The 19,330-nt window shown below is 41.8% G+C and overlaps 1 protein-coding gene across 37 annotated transcripts in view; it reads right to left on the bottom strand.

Moving 5' to 3' along the window:
• Positions 1–19,330, bottom strand: part of LOC113028029 (microtubule-associated protein tau-like) — a 34,276-nt gene continuing 14,946 nt past the window's right edge. For 9 of the 37 annotated variants that reach the window (XM_080305321.1, XM_080305317.1, XM_080305315.1 and 6 more), the window contains 11 exons: positions 17,630–17,650; positions 13,106–13,134; positions 12,089–12,229; positions 11,761–11,821; positions 9,736–9,989; positions 8,019–8,111; positions 6,134–6,226; positions 4,256–4,348; positions 3,025–3,106; positions 2,416–2,522; positions 1–572 (listed from right to left, as the gene is read on the bottom strand). In XM_080305321.1, coding sequence (XP_080161447.1) covers positions 375–572; positions 2,416–2,522; positions 3,025–3,106; positions 4,256–4,348; positions 6,134–6,226; positions 8,019–8,111; positions 9,736–9,989; positions 11,761–11,821; positions 12,089–12,229; positions 13,106–13,134; positions 17,630–17,650 — 1,172 coding nt within the window. In that variant the 3' untranslated portion in view covers positions 1–374. Of the gene's footprint in view, positions 573–1,020; positions 1,172–2,415; positions 2,523–3,024; positions 3,107–4,255; positions 4,349–6,133; positions 6,227–8,018; positions 8,112–9,735; positions 9,990–11,760; positions 11,822–12,088; positions 12,230–13,105; positions 13,135–17,629; positions 17,651–19,330 lie in introns of all 37 variants that reach the window. The other 28 variants (XM_080305324.1, XM_080305318.1, XM_080305316.1 and 25 more) reach the window with 13 other exon arrangements.

Consider the following 19,330-nt stretch of genomic DNA (forward strand, 5'->3'; position numbering starts at 1 on the left):
AGGGTTCACAGTCAATGTGACGGGAAACCGAGTCTTAGACGATTTAGCGGGATATGTACGGAGATCCTCAGAGGGAGGATTTCGCTCTGCTGGGGTGCTTTAACTCTTAAAGGGACACTTACAAAAGGTTCAAATTAAGTGTAGAGATCAAAGACCACAGAGAGATATTCAATACATGTTGGCCTACTGGTTAATCTGTTTTCTTTTTTAAGACCTCTAATAGCAACGCCTCGACGAGATTCAAAGGTTAGTGGAGGATAAACAGTGACGGGCAGCTAAAAAAATCAAATAAAAGTCCTGTGAAAGTAACGAGGAAGGCATCACAACTCCTCTACGTGGTCGTGCGGTCGAGGCGGGGAGTGCGGCGAGCGCGTTCACAAGCCTTGTTTGGCCAGGGAGGCGGACACCTGGTCAGCCAGCGTGGAGAGCTGTGGAGAGTCGGTCATGTTGATGCTGCCAGAGGAGGACACGGTGCTGAGCTGGTGAGGGGAGTCTTCCAAGGAGACGATCTCGGCGCCGTGGTCAGTGCGGGCCTTGGCTGTCTCGCGGAAGTTCAGTTTGTGGCTCTCAATCTGTGGCGAGATCGGAGGTGAAGGTCAGACATCAGATCAGCCATGGCCTGGATTTTTCTGATTTTTAAGGACTAATGATAGTCCTGCACTACGTAATCTTTTAATTTCCTGCGTTATGATTCGCCCTCAGCTGTTTACTCAAAAGTGTGTGCACATGAGGTACTGTTTGCATGCATGCAACAGAAATAAAGACGTTTACAGCTTCCATGTGCATAACATTTCTTTAAATGTTAAAGGAAACCGGTCAGCAACCAGCGAGCCACCTCCGGTTGATGGTTGCAGAGCGGTTGCAGGAGGTTTCTGGCTGTGTGAATGACCTCTTGGCCTGACTGATATGTTAGGTTAGCTTCACAGCACAGGCCTCAGATCCTGAAAACTCATAATCAGCACTATCCACGTCATGTCTCATGTCTGAGAGTCTGAGATGAAGCAGCTTGTAGGTACTTACAAGAGTCCTCAATCTTTATGAGAGGGTTCGTCAGGATGGGTGTGATGGGTGCTGAAGGGACAGTCGGAGGTGACTGAGGGGGGGTGACAGCGGGGGAGAGGACCGAGGGGCTGTCTGAGGTGCTCCCCTCTCCGTCTTTCCCCTTCTCCCTCTACAGAGGAGCCCCAGCAAGGAAATAAAAAGGCATGCAACAAAAATACACGTGATGGTTTCAACAGAAATGAAAAATAAATAAAATAAAGCAAAACAATTGATGAGAAAATGCAGCACAGCGTCTCAGGGCCGCTGAAGGTAAAAAAAAAAAATACAAATAAAAAAATGTGAGGAGCTTGGGGGAGGAGTCAAATTCAGAGAATATAATCAGAATTTTAAAGTTTGAAGAATTTAAAATTATTTTACAAGGAAAAGACAAAATTTCTGAGATTAAAAAAGACATTTTAAAGGAGAAAATTGGTAAAATTAGAAAAACTGAAATTTATTAGAAAAATCTGATGAATATATGAGAAAATTGTGATAAAATTACAAGAAAGAAACAAACAAATTTATTATTATTAAATTATTCACTGTTTTTCTCATACATTGCCAGTTTTTTCACATAAATTTTGCTAACTTTATCTCTTTAAATTGCCTTTTTTCCCCTGTAAACTTTTAGTTCCAGTGACCCCGAAACGCTGTCACAACAGTGAAATTTGACAAGAACGACAGTGAAAACTTTAAAATGAAGGGAAAATCAGCAGGATGAAGTAAATGGAAGCTTGAACAAAGGAGGGAAAAAGCAGAAAAACCAAGAAAAAAAAAGCTCTAAAAGCTGCTGTGTGTGTGACACCCTCACGAACGTCAGCGTGGCTGTTAGAGATCAGCTGAAATGTTCTCGCTGGTTTTAGTTTTGCTGTTTCTGTGTTGCTGAGTGTGTTTCACCCACAGAGACGCAGAAGAGCTGAAAGCTGGTTTTCCGAAGAAGAGAGCCGAGCACTGAAACATGCTTGAGGCCAAATGGTGCCAAACTTTAGTTAATTTAAATTGAATTTTAATTATATGTGTATATTGTCTATGTACTTTCAGTTCTAGAATTTTTATTTATTTATTTTTTCATTAGTAAATATGATGCTTTTGAAGTTTTTAGCTGCAAATTTTGTCTCGTTTTTTTTTTTTATCTTACTCTTAAACTGCATTAGCAGTAAACAAATAAATACAAAAAATCTGATGTTTAACTTTTAAGAGGAATAAGAGGAAAAGCTTGTAGAAATTTGAATGTAGTGAAGATCAAAATGTTTGTTTTCCGATTTTTTTCTTGGCACGGATTGGTCTCCATACAGAACTGTGACGAAGCGCCACGGTGCCCTGAGCGTTTTGCTTTTAGCCTGCAGAGAGCGCGTCGGTGGATTTTTACTTCACCTTCTTCTGCCCGCCTCCAGGAATGTGGCTGATGTTGCCCAGAGAGCCCACTTTGGACTGAACTTTAAACTCCAGCTTCTCGTTTTTGATCTCAATGTTTCCACCACCTAAAAAAAAAATTATAATCTGAGTGCAGCACCATTATTACAGAAGTGGAAGAACTTGTACTGGTACTTAGTGTAAGAACCAGCATCAGTACATTTCCTGCTTTTAAAATCAAACAATCAGAGCTACACAAGTTTAACCAGTTTTTGTTAATATTAAGAAAACCATCATTAAAAAATGTTTTACTGAAATAATCACAGCTGCCTGAGACCTTCAAGCAGGGACCAGCTGACTGTTCCCACCCATCCGAAAATAAAAAAGGCAGACTGAGTGTTTGCCGTTCGGCTCTCCAAGCCGCTTTGCAACCCACCTCCACCCCAGCTTCTTAGGTTAATGCTTTTCATGGTATTCAGAGCAGAGGCATGGACATAAATTACTACGTGTGGTATTGCATTTACACTGAAGGTGGAGGAGACTTCTGCTACTAATTATATTGTCGTTATGTACTCTGTTCACAAAAGCTCGTCACCTAAAATTAAGCAGAAAGTTGGAATAATGTTTTACCCGGCTTGTGACGAATGTTGTCCTTCGAGCCACACTTAGATGTAATGTTGCTCAGATCGATCTTTTTGTGCACGATTTGAATCTGAGAGGAAAAAAACAGCACAAACAGAGTTTGAATGCAGACCAGCAGAGTCAGCAGCTCTGAAGTCGCCCTGCATGCAGCCACAGAGGAACTGATCCTATAAAACCGGCCTGTTAGTGAAACTGTTCCTGAAAGCAGGTTTAACGGTCTCTGAGTCGTACTTTAAAGTCGCGTTGGAGCTGTCTCTAAACGTGGGAGCTTTTAGTGAATCAACACCTTTGTTTTTAGATAAGAGCGACTCAGTCAGTCAATGAAATCAGATGATGATTTATGGGGGATTGTGTGGAGTCTTTAAATTTAAGGTTTCACTTGTTGCACGATGACCAATCATTTTTTAAATATGTATTAATAATAAATCTGTGATTTCCATCTTTCTCCTTACATTTACGACAGACTTGACTATAAAAACCTGCTTTCTGGAACCGGGTTATGGAAGGAAACACAGATTAACAGCACCGACTAACACACTGGATTAACACTTAAAGTTTTAATCTGAGCGGTGCGACCTTACCCCAGTGCAGAAAAACGAGTGACCATCTTCTGCACTAACTGATAAAAGCCAGATTTCAGCAGCCATGCATCACCATGCATGGATAGATGATGTCACTCTTGGCTGTTTGTCTGCAAACACAGAGCGCTCAGTCTCTCTGCGAGCTGAGGTCACCTCAGCGTGGATGACAACAGGCACTGTTTGGTGGAGAAGCCGAGGACAGCGGGGCTCTTTGTTACCCGATCGGGACACTTTGAGGGGACAATTAGTTCACTTCACATCAAGGTTTTAGGAAATAAAAATGTCCACAAACAGGATTCATGCGTGTGGCTTCAGGGACAGATTTGAGGGCAAAGACTCAACAGAGTTATCGGGCTTACGTGAGACGCAGAGCATTGCATAACACGGTAGATCCACTAAACTAAGAAGACTCTGATTTAGAAACTACAGAACATCTAAACCAGTGAAAGAAAAGCACTGGGAGGGCGGTTTAGTGCTGTTCTAGTATGAAACGCTCAGATCTGTTCACGAGTTCAGTAAAACTGTTAATGGGAGAAGTTGACAGGTCAGCGTTTGGGAGGTCAGAAGGGCTGGACACAGACGGGAGGATCTGTGCTCCTTTCTGAGGATGCGTTCAGTGGAAGCACACCTCTACTCACATTGCCACCACCAGGTACATGTTTTATATTATCTTTGGAGCCACACCGGGACTGCACACTGCTCAAGTCCAACTTCTTATCGAGAATTTGCACCTGGAAAGTTGATACATGGGGGTGAAAAAACACAGTTATGGCGGCGAAAGCAAAGAGCTGCGAATGAAGACGATTACTGGAGAGGAAGATTAGATGTTGGAGGGACGAGTTTGAGGCTCGGGGGAGTGAGAGCTGACCGAAACACTCGTGAGGAGATGTCCCCACATCGCCGCACTGGTGCTTTGAAGCCATTACAATCAGGTGAAGCATTTCAGAGGTTTTCAAACTGTACAGGGGCAACCATCAAGTTAGACCTCTGAGGGCCAAGTCATCATCGGAGATGACTCCAACTCTAACCTGCAGTAAAACTGGTTTTAATTTTATTTTCACTTAACTGTTTTCCACATTTTTGACAATCGGGGAAAAAATGAAACAATCAGAAAAAAGTTGAAGGTAATCCTGTGATGACTTTGACCGTACAGGGTTGAGACTTTTCATTAGAGATCGATAAATACACAGAGAGATGACAGCACCAGTTATAAATGCAAGAATATGACATTAAACACTCATCAGATACTTTTTTAGATAAATCTTCTTCAACTGCTCCTCACTGCAGGTATCCGTCATGGTTTGATGCTGAGTGGCAGGCTCGGTTAGAACCAAACGACTCTCAGACGGAAAACCGGACTCAAAGCAGCAGCTTTATTTTCTGGGAAAAATAATCCATAAAATAAATGGAAAACAAACTCAAACTTGAAGATAGAAACTGGAAACTAAGACATCAACATTGGGAGGCTAGAAAACCAGGAGCACGGAGGAAACACACAGCAAAGAGAGGACAACACAGGGCTTAAATACACAAGGGAGTAACAAGGGAATGGGAAACAGGAGGGAAACACAGCTGGGACTAATCCGACATAACGAGACAGGGAGGAAGTAAAACCAATCACATGACAGCAACCTGATGCATTGAGGCATGTAGACATGGTGAAAGACCCGCTAAAGGCCATCAGACTGGGGGGAATAAAGGTGATTTAAGGGACTTTGAACATGGTGTGGTTGTTGGTGCTAGCGGAGTATTTGAGAATCTGTTCATCTTTTCCCCACACATCCATCTGTGGGTTCACAGAGAACTCTAAATGCACAACACGTCGAACCTTGAGGCAGATGCACAGTAATTAGACAAGAGAAGACCGAAGTCTCTGCTGCGACATTCAGATGGTGGGGTCAGAATGTGGCATAAACCCCACGAAAGCACGGATCCATCCTGCCTCTCATGAACGGTTGAGGATGGACGAGGTGGTGTAACGCTGTGGAGGATGTTGCTCACCATCTCTGGCATCATAATCACAGGTACTTTGGAAAAGATCGAGATTATTTACCACGACAGCTCTTTTTACAGAATTTGTAAAAATGGATTCAACATTTCCTCTTTTTATTGAGAGGATGTGCTTGAATTTGAACTTGAACTGATAAAGTTGTAGATTTAGTCACGTCAGACTCTGAAAACCTCTGAAATCCTTCAGTCTGGATGGAGAAGTGCACAGGTGAGGGGGAGACTGTTAACCCTTTGAGTCACAGAGCAGCGAGGCTGCAGGGGGAGCCTGGCGTATTTGGGTCCATGTGACATTTTCAGTGCATAATCAGTTGATTCTGATGAGGTCAGGTGTGAGGTACCTGCTGATTTTCATAGAATGGCGCTACTGTAATGACAGGAAGTTGCTTTTTTTTGTAAAACAAGCTGAACTGCACTTGTAAATGATGCAACAGGCTTTGTGAATAATCCCTTTGCTTGTGCCTTTGTGGAATTAGTGGGACTTCTTTTAAAGCTACAGTCTCTCTCACCTTGCCTCCACCAGGCGTGTGCTTTAGGTTGTCTTTAGAACCGCAGCGAGATTGGACGTTACTTAAGTCCAGCTTCTTCTCGAGGATTTTGACCTGCAACAAGACAGAAAACAAGTAAATTCTTCAGGAAATAAAAGGAGAACAGCTGGGGGGAGAGAATCAGCCCGAAAGGAGGAAGTGAGATGGTGAAAGAGATCTCGGCGTTAAAGCTGCCATCTGTAACTCTGCATAATTGTCACGTTTCGAGGAAGTCGTCAGTTTTCTGACGACTTTAGTGGAGCAGATTGCAAAAATAGCGATGTTTTAATGCAGCTGCAGAGTTTCAAACAGATGTTTTAGCAAGGATATTAAAGTTAATTAAAACTTAATTAAGTGTAAAAAAAAATCTCTTTAGAAACAGAAACATGAATAAAAAACAAAAAGCAACTAAGGAAATACGCTGCACTCACAAAATTACTTAAATGAAAAAGAAATACTAAAAATTGTATTAATTTTTTTTTTTTAAATTGCTCAAATTTGTCAACATAACCAACTCGAGGAGGCTGTGTTAATGTTAACTGGGACAGACAGAGCTATTTGTTAAATATCAGAACCATATAACAGTGTTTTTTTTTCTGTGTTAAAAGCAAATCAATAATCAGTTTAATGTTAAAGATGCCAGCTTTAGCTCAGTACATCACCAGTTTTCAGTGAAAGAATTAAAATCATATAAAAACTTCAGTCTTATGTGCATAGACTGCATATAAATGATGGACGTAGCTTCTGGGTCTGAACAGTGAGCTGAATTAAACCTGCATTCTTTCTGTGTCCAGCAGAGGGCGACTCCTGTAGTAGCCAAAAGCAGTTTTTGTTAGGTACACCTGTCCTTCTGCTCATAATGGAATAACTAATTAGCCAATCACGTGGTAGCAACTCAATTCTTACGACTGAATGGACTCAACAGCTATTTTTCGTTTTTTGTTTTTTTTATTTATTTGTTTTCTTAGATTTGAGCTTATTTTGCCATAAAGCATCGTCAGTCTGCTAATACAGTCTGATTGGTCTGTTAGGTCTGTCTTACAGGTGTAGAGACTAGTTGGCAACCACCCGGCAACCACCTGGTTGTTACAGAAAACTGTGTATTCACCAACTGGTTCCTGGCTGATGCAAAAAAGGTTCTGCACCCACAACCTCCTTGTTATTGCTTTAGTTGCTAGCAGACCGCCGTAGTCACCCACAGTTTGCACAGTAGAAGCCGACTTGTCTGTTTGTGGAGCCGTCGCTAAACTTGAAAAATTGCATCACAAACCGTTTCAAAATAAAAGTTGTGCCTTTTGAAACACGCTGGTTGCAGCAGCAGGACAACTTTTACTCTGAAGGTAAAACATTTCTGGTTGGTGCAGACAAGTTGCCGTCTTTCGTGCTAACTATGGGTGACAATCTGTTAATGGCCAAAGCAATAAAAAGGTGGTTTCCAGTGCAGCACCATATACCTCTGGGACTGTCAACCAAGTCCAGTAGCGGTTACTGGAAGAGAAAGCTCGTGATTATACTGGTGGCTACGTCTAGGGCTGTCCTTCCCTGTGATCTGGAAGACGCTGCTGCGTTGCATACCTCAGTTTCTCAGCCAAAACTAAGGCGTCAAAGACCAAAACAAACAGCTGGAAGCTGTTAAACGGGACTCAGCCTACCAGGGTGAGTGATGCCACAGTGGCTACATCCATCTTTTATATGCAGTCCATGCCAATTACGGATTATTGAGCAGATTGTGTTTCCACATCCAGTCCACCTTCTGATCGGATCATTAGAGGAGAGCACTTTGCTTTTACCAGGAGTTAGTTTCTGATGGTCATAACTGCAGAGATACTCAAGAGTCTGGAGTTGAGTTCATCCCCCAGTTACTCACATTGCCGCCACCGGGTACATGTTTGATATTGTCTTTGGAGCCACACTTAGACAGCACATTACTAAAGTCCAACTTCTGATCAAGGATTTGTACCTGGAAAAGTGAAAATGTCAGCTTTTAGATTTAGAGTTTAGACGATGGCTTGATTTGATTAAAGAAGTGGGAAGAAACTCGTGCGGGAGTGTGACCGCATGCGGGGTTGGTGAGAGTCGATAATTCAAAGTGTGCATTGGTCTTCACTTCTTCTCATTTCTTTACTTGTCCAACACTGGCAGGAACCAAAGACTGATTTTTCAGCTCTTCTATCATCTACCAGAATAAAAACTTTCTAGTTTGAACTCTGAATGGAGCTGAATTATTTATTTTGGTCCATAAATATCACAACACGTGATACTTTTGAGTTTCATCAGTAAAACATCGGACACGTGACTGCACCCTGAATAAAATTAGACCAACGACCTGCATGGCTTTAGCTAAAATAAACCTCTAGCGTCTCACACACACACACACACACACACCGACATCACACTGCAGACTACACTCGACACACTGAGCTGCAGACTGGAGTTTTACTTCCACAAACATTTCTTAGAGACACGGCTGCCCCGGGAAGATTAGAGCTAAATAATATTGAAATAAAAAAATAACAATAATAATAAAATATCTTTTTTTTAAAAAGTTACATTGTGTCCTTATCAAAACTAACTTGATTAAAATAATCTTTAGTGTATTTGTCTGTTGAGACCTGAGGTGTGCGGATTATTGTGAGTCAGCTGCCTGACTTGTGTTTGTATAGTAACACCTGAACTTCTGAAATCTCACCCTGACAAATCGTCATCATCTAGTCTTCTTCTTTCGGTTCCTCTTTTTAGGGTCACCACACATCCCAGCATCCTCTTTTCCCACTTACCTTCACTACATCCTCCTTACATCTTCACTGTTACACCTGTCTCCCTCACCTGTCTGTGCTCTTCTCTTCAAGTTAAACTAACTAGTTAATCTGTGTGCTCTTCATTCTCTTCATAGCTGCTGGCCCCTGAAATAATGCCCTATATGTAATAATAAAAGTAACAATGGAGCAAGTAAAAAACTAAATGAGCAAATCCACTCTGGAAACAGACATGACAGGGAAATGGTAGGTGGAAGGAACAACAAAGGGTTCAGGGCCTTCTGTGTTGGTATTAAAACTCAAGCATGTAAAATGACCGAGTGGGGTCATCAGATGTTACACAAAACTGATTTGCAGTTTTTAAGAGGTGCTTCTCAGACCTGAAACCTGGACAAAACCTGAACTTCCTGCCTGGTCTCATCACGTTATTGTGCAGAAATATCAGCTGATTCTGAGGAACTTTGTCTCAGATTTGATCGTTTTTATAACTGGAACGACTCTCGAGGCTCTCGGTCTGTTAGCCACGGTTCACTGCAAAACATCACGTTTAATCACAATGCAGCGATTAAAAGAGGAAGAAATGATGTTAAAAACAGCTTTGAGGCTATCCATGATACACCAATAGGCCAAAATGAAACGCTGCAGAAACAGAGGGACACATTTGTGGCAGGAAAAGGTTTTATGATTAAAAACCCACAATGGCACATAGAAATATACGCCTGGATCATAGACAACTCCACTCGGTCACGTGAATGTTAAAACTCTGATCTGCAAACTCAGTGGGCAGTGTTCTGTGAGGGGGTGTATTCAGAGTATTTCCTGGGTTACCTTTCCCCCTCCGGGCTGATGCTTGATGTTTTCTGTGGAGCCGATCTTGGACCTCACGTTCTTCAGGTCTGGCAGCGGCGCCGCGGCAGCCAGAGGAGCCGGTGGACGGCTCTTCAGCGAGCCCGGGGATTTGGGGGTGGAGCGAACCACAGCCACCTTCTTCACTTTGTTGGCATCGGCCCCTGACTTTGCAGAATTTGATTGGCTACCGGGGGATTTGGGAGTGCCGGGGCTGCTCTGTCCACTCCTGGCATCTAGAGGATCCAGAGAAATTATAAGTTAGGAGGAGTGTGATGAGTCATGCATGTAGAAGAAATCATTAAAAAATAATAAAAAATAAAGCATACTAGGAGCTCTACTGGCTAAAAGCTGACCGAGTTTGATCCAGAAACAGCAGATCAGACCGTGTTATTGTGGCCATGCAAGGCTGGAAGCGATTTCTAATCATTTCCTTTATTTGATTTGATTTTTTTACCTTTTTCATTTTTTGGAGTGAGGGATTTGTTGGCACGAGCTAGATCACAGAAAATATAACACATCATTACCGCGTACTCCAAAAATACGGAAGCCTATATTAAAAATAATAATAGATTGGATTTATATAGCGCTTTTCAAGGCACCCAAAGCGCTTTACAATGCCACTATTCATTCACTCTCACATTCATACACTGGTGGAGGCAGCTACGGTTGTAGCCACAGCTGCCCTGGGGCAGACTGACAGAAGCGAGGCTGCCATATCGCGCCATCGGCCCCTCTGGCCAACACCAGCAGGCGGTATGGAAAAGTGTCTTGCCCAAGGACACAACGACAAGGACAGAGAGCACGGGAATCGAACCGGCGACCTTCCAGTTACAGATACGCTTCCCAACCCCCTGAGCCACATCGAGCTTTAAGAGCAGATTAAATAATTATTTTACCCGTTAGGTGCCATTTTTTCTTTGAAGAGTTTCTCTGCACAGCTGTTTAGCCACCGACACAATTTCTGTTTTTCATTCACTTTGTTGCTTTTGGATTTTGGGGGGAGATTATTTCATGCCTGTTTCTGTGATTTAGTAAAGAATAATGACATTTCTACTGGTACATAAATCACATTTATGCAAAGAGTCCACTGATTCTTGGTTAGATGTGGGCAGTTTCCTAACCACAGATCCAGTCACACAGAGACTGGTCAGCGACCTCTACCAGCTGGTTTGCATGTGGTTGCTGGAGGTTGCAGGGAGTTGTGAGGTACTTACAACCTGCTTGTACCTTCTTTTTTTTTTTTTTTTTTTCGCCTGTCCCATTTGGTTCTTTAGCCATCAGAATTGTTGTCTGAAGACCAACAAGGATACCCAATGGATTTACTTTGCCAAATGGATCATCGTGGCATTGCCGTATTGGTCCATTTGGTCGATCTTTGTTTTTATTATTTATTATATTTTATTTTCAGATGTTACAGACGGGACAGACATGAGTGAGAGATAGGAAAGGGAGAAAGAAAGAGGAAGGAAAGGAAAAACAGAAGAGGAGAGGGACAGTGAGAAAGGGGGGGAGAAAAAAAAATTGCTTGTACCTTCTGAGATGGTGAGGCACAAGCACTACAGCACGGCCTGCGTTGCAGACAGCTCGGTGTCTATCAGGGACTACAAGTGACTGCAGCAACCTGCAAGCAACCAAAGCAACTACCACTAGGAACCTCTAACAACCACTCCCAGCCGGCGAACACATATTTTCCAGATGGATGGATCTCGATCAATCAGGATTTGGCCCAGAAGCTGATATCCAGCAGAGAATTACAGAAGGTGTGAATAAGAAGGGTCAACACTGTGAATATTGACTCTCTGCATAAAGAAATTACCGAAATATTTAACTGAAAAGGGCAATCACAGTCTGCAAACTAAAAGTAAATTTACAGCCAAACCCATTTGCTGTAAAAATGAGCGTGTTTCAGGTTTAAATGATATGGCTAATACAGTCCGCTTTAGGCTTCCATACTAAAATCAGTAAAATAAAAGTTGAGTTTAGCACAAAGTCCTCGGCTCGTACCTGGTTGAGCTGCAGTTCTGGCAGAAGTTTTGGCCCCTGGAGTCTGAGACTTTGCACCGCTCTGAAAGTCACCACAACACTATTTTAGTTTCCAGCAAAGAGACGTCTTGGAGATGGTTGAATGCAGTAACATTGCACACTAATCAGTGGGGAATTGATGAGTTGTTTCTTCATATAATGTTTGGTGATAATAGAGGGAGGAATCAGGTTCCAGTCCATGTTTTTCTTTGACCGTTTCAAACAAGATTCAGTCAGCGAGTGTGAAGAAAACTGAGCGAGTCAGTCGGCTCACGTCTGAGCTCTAAGCTGCATTCAGACCTGTACTTACTCCAGGCTGCCTGGGCCCTGTGCTGCTGACTTTAATGGGGATCGAGCTGTGGCCATTTCGGGAGGATGCAGGTGATTTGGCGCCCTTGGCGGTTATGGACGGTCTTTGAGGGGAAGAGGTCGGTGTGGTGGCAGTTTGAGTCTTTTTCATGAAGAGGAAGAAATGAATGAAAAACAAAAGGTCCAATGACAATGACCACAAAACAAAAGAATGATTAAAAATAACTGAAAGATGATAAAAATAAAGGATTTTTTTATGACATGAATAAAATGTTCTGGTTTATTATAACTTGGATCTTGTTTTTACACAAACAAATGTAGTGCCAAGAGAGGGGATAGTCCTAATATGGTCATCTCAGGCACAGAAGCCCCACCTCCCTGCTGTTTAGATAGGGCGTCCAATCCAATTTATTCTTATTATTATACTTGGAAGTTCAAGGGGGTGTGCTATTGGGCAAATCAGGCAGGTGCATGAACCAGCTTTTATAGAGTCGTTGGTTCAAGTCGAGAGGCATCATCCTGGGAAATGAGGCCAGTGCCTAAAAACTGCAATTCCTCCTGTGGCCACTTGAGACTTGCTCCAAATGTGAGTGAATCTCCGTAGACTTGCATGTTAAAATGTCCAACACAGGCAGGTGTAGCTGCTAGCTGCTTATTATGAATCACCTCCACTAATTGGAGTCCAGCAGGTTTTTGATATTGGTGCTTTTGCAGCATTTTGATGGGATTATATAATATATAAATATTATAGTTTGCAGTGTTTGTGCTCCAGTTTGAGCTAAACTGCAGTATTTTCTTAGTCTGATAATAAAACAGTAATTACTGAGAGCTCAACACTGTCGCTGGAAGGAGTTCAGTTAAATGTTGAATATATGTGATAGACATGGGTAATAATACGTCGTGTTTGTTAACTAAAGAAAATAAAACCAAAGGTTTTAATAAACCAGAATATTTCACAACAACTAAAAGGCATAAAGAAATGAGCGACTGAACCTAAAAAATGCCGTTGGTGACGTACCTTATCTCCGTTATCCATCACTCCTTGAGCTATAGAAAAGAAATAGAAGCAAACTTTAGCTTTTGGCACCTTTTTTTAAAAGCTTAATATCTATATTATTTTTTCATATCCACCCAAGTGCAATAAGTTAAGACTTTTGCTTCCATGAGCGTGCCAGAATGCATTCTCATGGAAAGTGAAATGAGTGATGTTGGGTATGCAGCATGCAAGAAAACACATAAAACAAAAAGGTGGCTTTTTTTAGGGCTGCATAACCAGCAAAGTGAGCAGAGATGGAGAGATGAAAGAAAAAAGCTAAAGTGGGGGGAGGGAGGACGACAAGCTTCTCCTCGGGTCAAAGTTAACGTCCATAGAAACACTTCGGAGGGAGAGTGCTGCATAACACAGAGCAGAAGCTGCGTTGGAAATCAAAGGAGTGGAAGGAGTGAACTGAAGAGGACTGGTTCTGAACTGGTGAACATGACAGCACACAGACCTTTGAAAACAGCGACCGGCACCAAAGACTTTCTGGCTCGGGTGCTTTGGGGGGGCGTTTTCTGGAGCTCGGCGGTGCCGGTGGTCTGAGCCACACCGCTCCTCATCTCTGAGTCATTAGAAATGTCAGGCTTTGAATAGCTGGCTGTATGTAACGATGAGTCACCGCTGTTTTCAGCTGCCGTGTCAGATGGCAATTTGTTAAAAAGGCGCTGCTTCTTGGAAAGGTCTTCACAATGAGAATCGGAGCTAGACTGGAGCGCACTTTGCGTATGAGGAGCCCGGGGTGTTTCTGACGTGATATTTTTGCTTCCGGAGTCACCGAGGGGCTTCGGAGCTGCTCCTTCAGCAGTCAGTCCATCGTTTGTTTCTTCAGAAATGAGCTCCTCGCCCTGAGGAACACACAAGTTTCTGTCCCCAATGGATGTCAAGTCCTCCAAAGCCGTGCTGCGGACTAAAGACATTCCAGAGAGGTTGCTCATTTCACTGAGGCACTCGGAGGCGTCGAGACTGATGGCCCTCTGAGGATCTGCAGCTCCTGCCCACTCAGGGCTCCCCCTGCTGGCCTGCATGTCCCGTTTAATCTCTGCCCCGCAGCTGAGGTCTTCAGAGACCCACGAAGACTCACTTAGCCTCTTCCCACACTCTCCCACTGCTTTGCTTCCTGGGTCCAGAGAGCAGGAAGCTCCCATGAAGTCAACGCCCTTCCCAGCGTCTCCGTGCAGATCGGACTCTGCAAATCCAAACTCACCACGGACTCCAGAACCAGGCCTCGCTAATTTGTTTGGAAAGCAGATTAATGGTGACATTCACAGCAGCACTTGTTATCCATCTCCCCAATGAAACAAAAAAAAAAAAGAAAGTGGAGAAGTGATGAAGGAAAATAAAAGACTGTTTGATTACCCAGAACAAACACCAGACACTCAGAGAGCTGTGAGCGGTGATGATGCAACACAACAAACCCAGAAGTGATTAAAGGTGGAAAAGTGTGAGTTCACATGAAAACAAAATAAAAAATAATGCATCACAGTTGGGTGTCAGACGGAGAGATGATGCATTCCAGTGAACACAACACACAGACCAGTGATTTATGCTGTTACAGAATACGTGATTAAAATGTGATGTAAAGCCTTTCTGAGCCGACTCTAGCAGTGCAAAAATAACGTATCCCACCCCACAACGGACCTCTAAGTACACACACGAGTCTGGAGTGTTTCACAAGAATGAATTTGGACATTAATATCGTACAGTTATGCAAAAACAAATAATTAAATGATCACACAAAGAAGCAAATTTCCACATTCTGACATTAAATGATAAAAACCTTAAACAGTTATGTAGTTAAATACATGTATTATTAATCAATAAATTTATTTTTCCTTAAACATATAGAATTATCCATTAACTTATTTGATTTGTATTTAATTGTTATTTTAAGTAGTAGTATGAGCCACTGGATTCAGGGATGCCAGGTCATGATGCAGAGCGGACCACAGAGTCTTTATTATCAGGGACCGTTGTTAAAGCAGGTTTAGTCCAGTGCAGAGCTGTTTCTATTCAGTTTCATTTACAGGATCATGTTTAAGTTGAAGATTTGTCATTTTTCTTTTTCCAGTTTGATTTTTCTTTAGTTGGCTGCACTGCATCCAACACACTGAGCCACGGTTGTGAAGAAAGGAATAAATATTTATTTCTGCCTCCACCAGTCGGTCAACCTTCACAGTGACCTTGAGCCCGAGGACAGTTTGAGGGAAGACGCACTAGGCGATCACTGTGTGCAAGTTTCGTGATGAATACTCTGAGCCTAGAAGAAACATTTGCAAATTTGGACACCTTGCCGTGGCACGAGGTCATCAGTTCTTCAGCTGAATTAGCCAAAAACGTCATAAATTCCTTCGACTTTGATACAATACGGAGGCTATCCATGTACACCGACGTGTCAGGACTACGTTTACAGTATCTGGTCAAACGGTCAATATCAGAAAAACTATTCATTATAACACATTTTCCCTTTAAACTGAAAATAATGTTCAATTCCAGGAATCTCGAATTGAAAACTGCAGATGCTCAAATCTAAAAACAAAACAAAATAGAAAATAGAAAAAAATGTAAAGACTGAATAATAATTATAAAAAAGTGCTTTATTGTTTCTTATTGTTACCGTAATGGGTGAGGGTTAGTGCCGTTTTAAAACTATAGAAATACTCTAAAAATAAAATAATGAAAAAATAATAACTTGTGCTAAATTATTATATTTACATATTGCGCAAGTTTGTTGTTTTGAACTTTTAAATGATGCTTGGTGTAATGTTTAGATGGAGGCGGATGATCTGCCGACCCTTACAGGAATCAGCCGAGAGGAGAAGGTGGTGTTTTTAACCTTTAATCCATAAACGCATCATTAAAGGAAACTGATGCAGAAATTTTAAAGATGTGCATGTTTTACCATTTAAATAAACTGAAGTGACTGATTACATCTGAATTCAGGTGGAACACTCCAGACTCTTTAATATAGTAGCAGGAAAATCAGAAACTGTGGTCAGAGGTTTACATATGCAGACATGGATGCTGTGGTGATTTCAGCCTTATAATTATTTCCTTGAACTGTTTTTTTTCCAGAGGTGGAATGATTGTACAACATACATGTTTAAGGACTTGGGTAACACGAGTTTGAATATATTAAAAATATGAAATTGTAGACACAGGCTCAGATATATACATACATCCACTTAAATCTTTGAATTAATGGTGTTGAAGGTTCTAACTTGACAAAGCAGAGGTCTATTAACTTCTCATTAGTGACTGTGATTGATTAGAGCTGGTAGTTCTTCTTTGCAGCATTTGGAAGTTAGAAAGGTTCTTGGAGCCATTTCTAAAAAAACTGCAGTTTTAAGATCAGCAGTTTGAACAACTGCATGAAAGTAAAAGTTATTCTGTCACTGCTTTGCTGAGGAAGACCCAAACTGTCATCGTCAGATGAGAGTAAACTGGTTAGGATGTTCAGGAACAACCACCAAGGCTCAAGCCTAGCATGAAACTGCCTGAACACCAGCATGGCTGATCACAGTGAAGCAAGGTTTACATCTTCAGGGATTGAGAAGATGCCAAAACAAGAAAGCCCTCCAAAAATCCAAAATCCAATGCTCCAACACCAACACCTTCAAGCTTGACTGAAATTTGAGACTTCCCCTTTACGGACAAGCCAAATGCCTTCTGGAGAAAAGCCTGATTGTTTGGTCACCATGATGTTTGGAGCACAGGTGAGTGATGTGGGTCAGGTCTGTCATGGTGGTGGTGCCATCAAACAAAGTGGATGGAATAATGAAGAAGAAGGACTATTCAATTCAATTGTATTTATATAGCACCAAATCACAAACAAGGCTGTCTCAAGGTGATTTATACTGTAAGGTAAAAACCCTACAATAAAGACTATACATGTATAAACTAATGGCCTCCCCAAAGCACCGACCTCTACGCTTTGATTTGAAAATTTGTGGATTACGATTAAAAGTCGAGTATGTGCCAGGAAACCAACCACTTTAAATTAATTCCACTGATTCTGCCATGAACAGCGGGCAAATGTCCAGACAGAATTATGCCAACAGGCTTGTTGATGGATACAAAAAACATCCGGCCGAGTTGCAACTTGCTAAGGGACATTTAAACTGATATTAGTGGGAGTGAACCTATCATTTTGACCATGTGTGGCTTAGAGAAAATCAAAAAAACTTTATTTGTTTTTGTTTTTTAAAGTCAACAAAGATGTATGTTGCACAATCATTGAACCCTGGAGAAAAAACAGTTTGAAGAAATCATTAAAAGCCCAAAATTACCACAATATTCATGCGTGTCTGTAAACTTCTGACAACAACTGTAGAGAATAGAGGATCCATTTAATTTAACACTATATGGAACATACTAAAACACAACAGAGTGATCAGCTGCTTCCTCTCTGAGGTTGCTTTCATTGCACCTAGGCTCATTCATATCTATCTCCTGCAGTAAATAAATACTGCCTACGTGCAATCAATAAAACATACAACAGCCTACCTGTTGAAGACGCTCCTGCTGCTGATGGAACATAATGAGACAGATGGAAAAGATAGAGAGCTCAGTCAGTAATGGCTCTCTGTCACTCGTGTGTGATTAATACACCCACCCGGTGCAAACGAATCAATAAAAGCTTGCATACAGCATGTCTTCAGTCAAAGCAGAAAGCCCACAGCAAATACAGGTTAGATAAAGACATCATTCAAAATCATAAAGATGGATAAGCAGGCTTTTATTTTCTTGCCTCGTGCAGCAGTACCACACTGAACGCTGCTCTGTGTGGTACTTGAGCTGTTTTAAACATTACCCTGGCTTTCCCCGCAACCGTGCATCTGTTTAACAGATCACAGGACTCTTAAATCTGCCTGTGGTCTGGACGTTCCTTTCATTCTGAAATAGCCAGGATGTAACCATCTTTTTGTTTAAAAAAAGGGGGACATGTTTGCCTCTCGAGCCTTCTTACGATCATGTTGCAGTTCTGGAAGGGGCCGCATATATAACCGTCTGAAAGTAAGCATTGGAAGAAAAAAGCAAAGCCAAAACAGAAACCCAGAAACTCTGTTTTCCAGTGAAGATACTGAAAGAAACGCACAAACATACAGAGCAGCAGCAGGAAGCTTTGGTCACTTTGAAAAATACACTTATCAACTTTCTTCTGTGAGAGTTATCTAAGAATAAGAAGTCATAAAGGTTCCTCTGGCATCAGTGACGACTCACCATCAGCTTTTATGTCATTTTACAGCGTGCAAGGTTGAGCAGGGCGACTTTTAACCAAAATCATTACCCTTCTCTAAACCTCACCAAGTAGTTTTTGTGCCTAAAACTAACCAACTAACCAAACAATGTGTGAAAGCGAAAGAAAATGGATATGAACAACAAAATCCACAGAAAAAAGTGAAGCTTGCAACAATCTTAACAACATTGGAGGAATTTCTGAGAATAACCAGAGTGTTTAATGGTCTGGGAAGAACGTGCTGAAACACTAACACTGTTCTCACGTCTGTACATGCAAAATAAAGACAATATTAGCTACAGTCAACCAGCTTAGCATATAATGAGCTATGTTATAATGGGTAACAGAGACAACTAGCTGACATGATAGTTATAGGTGCAAAATCATATAACTTTAACTTTGCTTTACTGCCGTGTCTCTTAATGCATATCTGTGGAGACAGAAGGTCAGTCCACTAATAAATTCATTAGAACTCCCCGAATTTTCAATTTGGTATCTATTTCCGATGGAATTTTCCTTTTTCTTCCTCTTCCCAAAATGGGATACCAACTTTGGTCTCCTGCATGCACTCAACCTCAAATTTTGTGAGCATTTCAAATGTGAATGAAGTCGACCTCTTCTGTAGTCTCAACCGGCAGATGGCCCCGCCCCTCCCTGAGCCTGGTTCAGCCGGAGGTTTCTTCCTGTTAAAAGGGAGTTTTTCCTTCCCACTGTCACCAAAGTGCTTGTCATAGGGGGTCTCTGTATGTATTATTTTAGGGTCTACCTTACAATATAAAGCACCTTGAGGCAACTGTTGTTGTGATTTGGTGCTATATAAATAAAACTGAATTGAATTGTAGTTCACATGAGAAAACCTTCTTTTAATAAATAACTGAGTGTTACAGGACTTGTCAGGGGGCCTCCTGCTTCCACTACATACATAACCCACGTAAACAAGTGGAGTCTCATGCTAAGCTAAGCTAAAC

The sequence above is a fragment of the Astatotilapia calliptera genome, chromosome 8, assembly GCF_964374335.1.
Source record: "Astatotilapia calliptera chromosome 8, fAstCal68.1, whole genome shotgun sequence".
NCBI lineage: Eukaryota > Metazoa > Chordata > Actinopteri > Cichliformes > Cichlidae > Astatotilapia > Astatotilapia calliptera.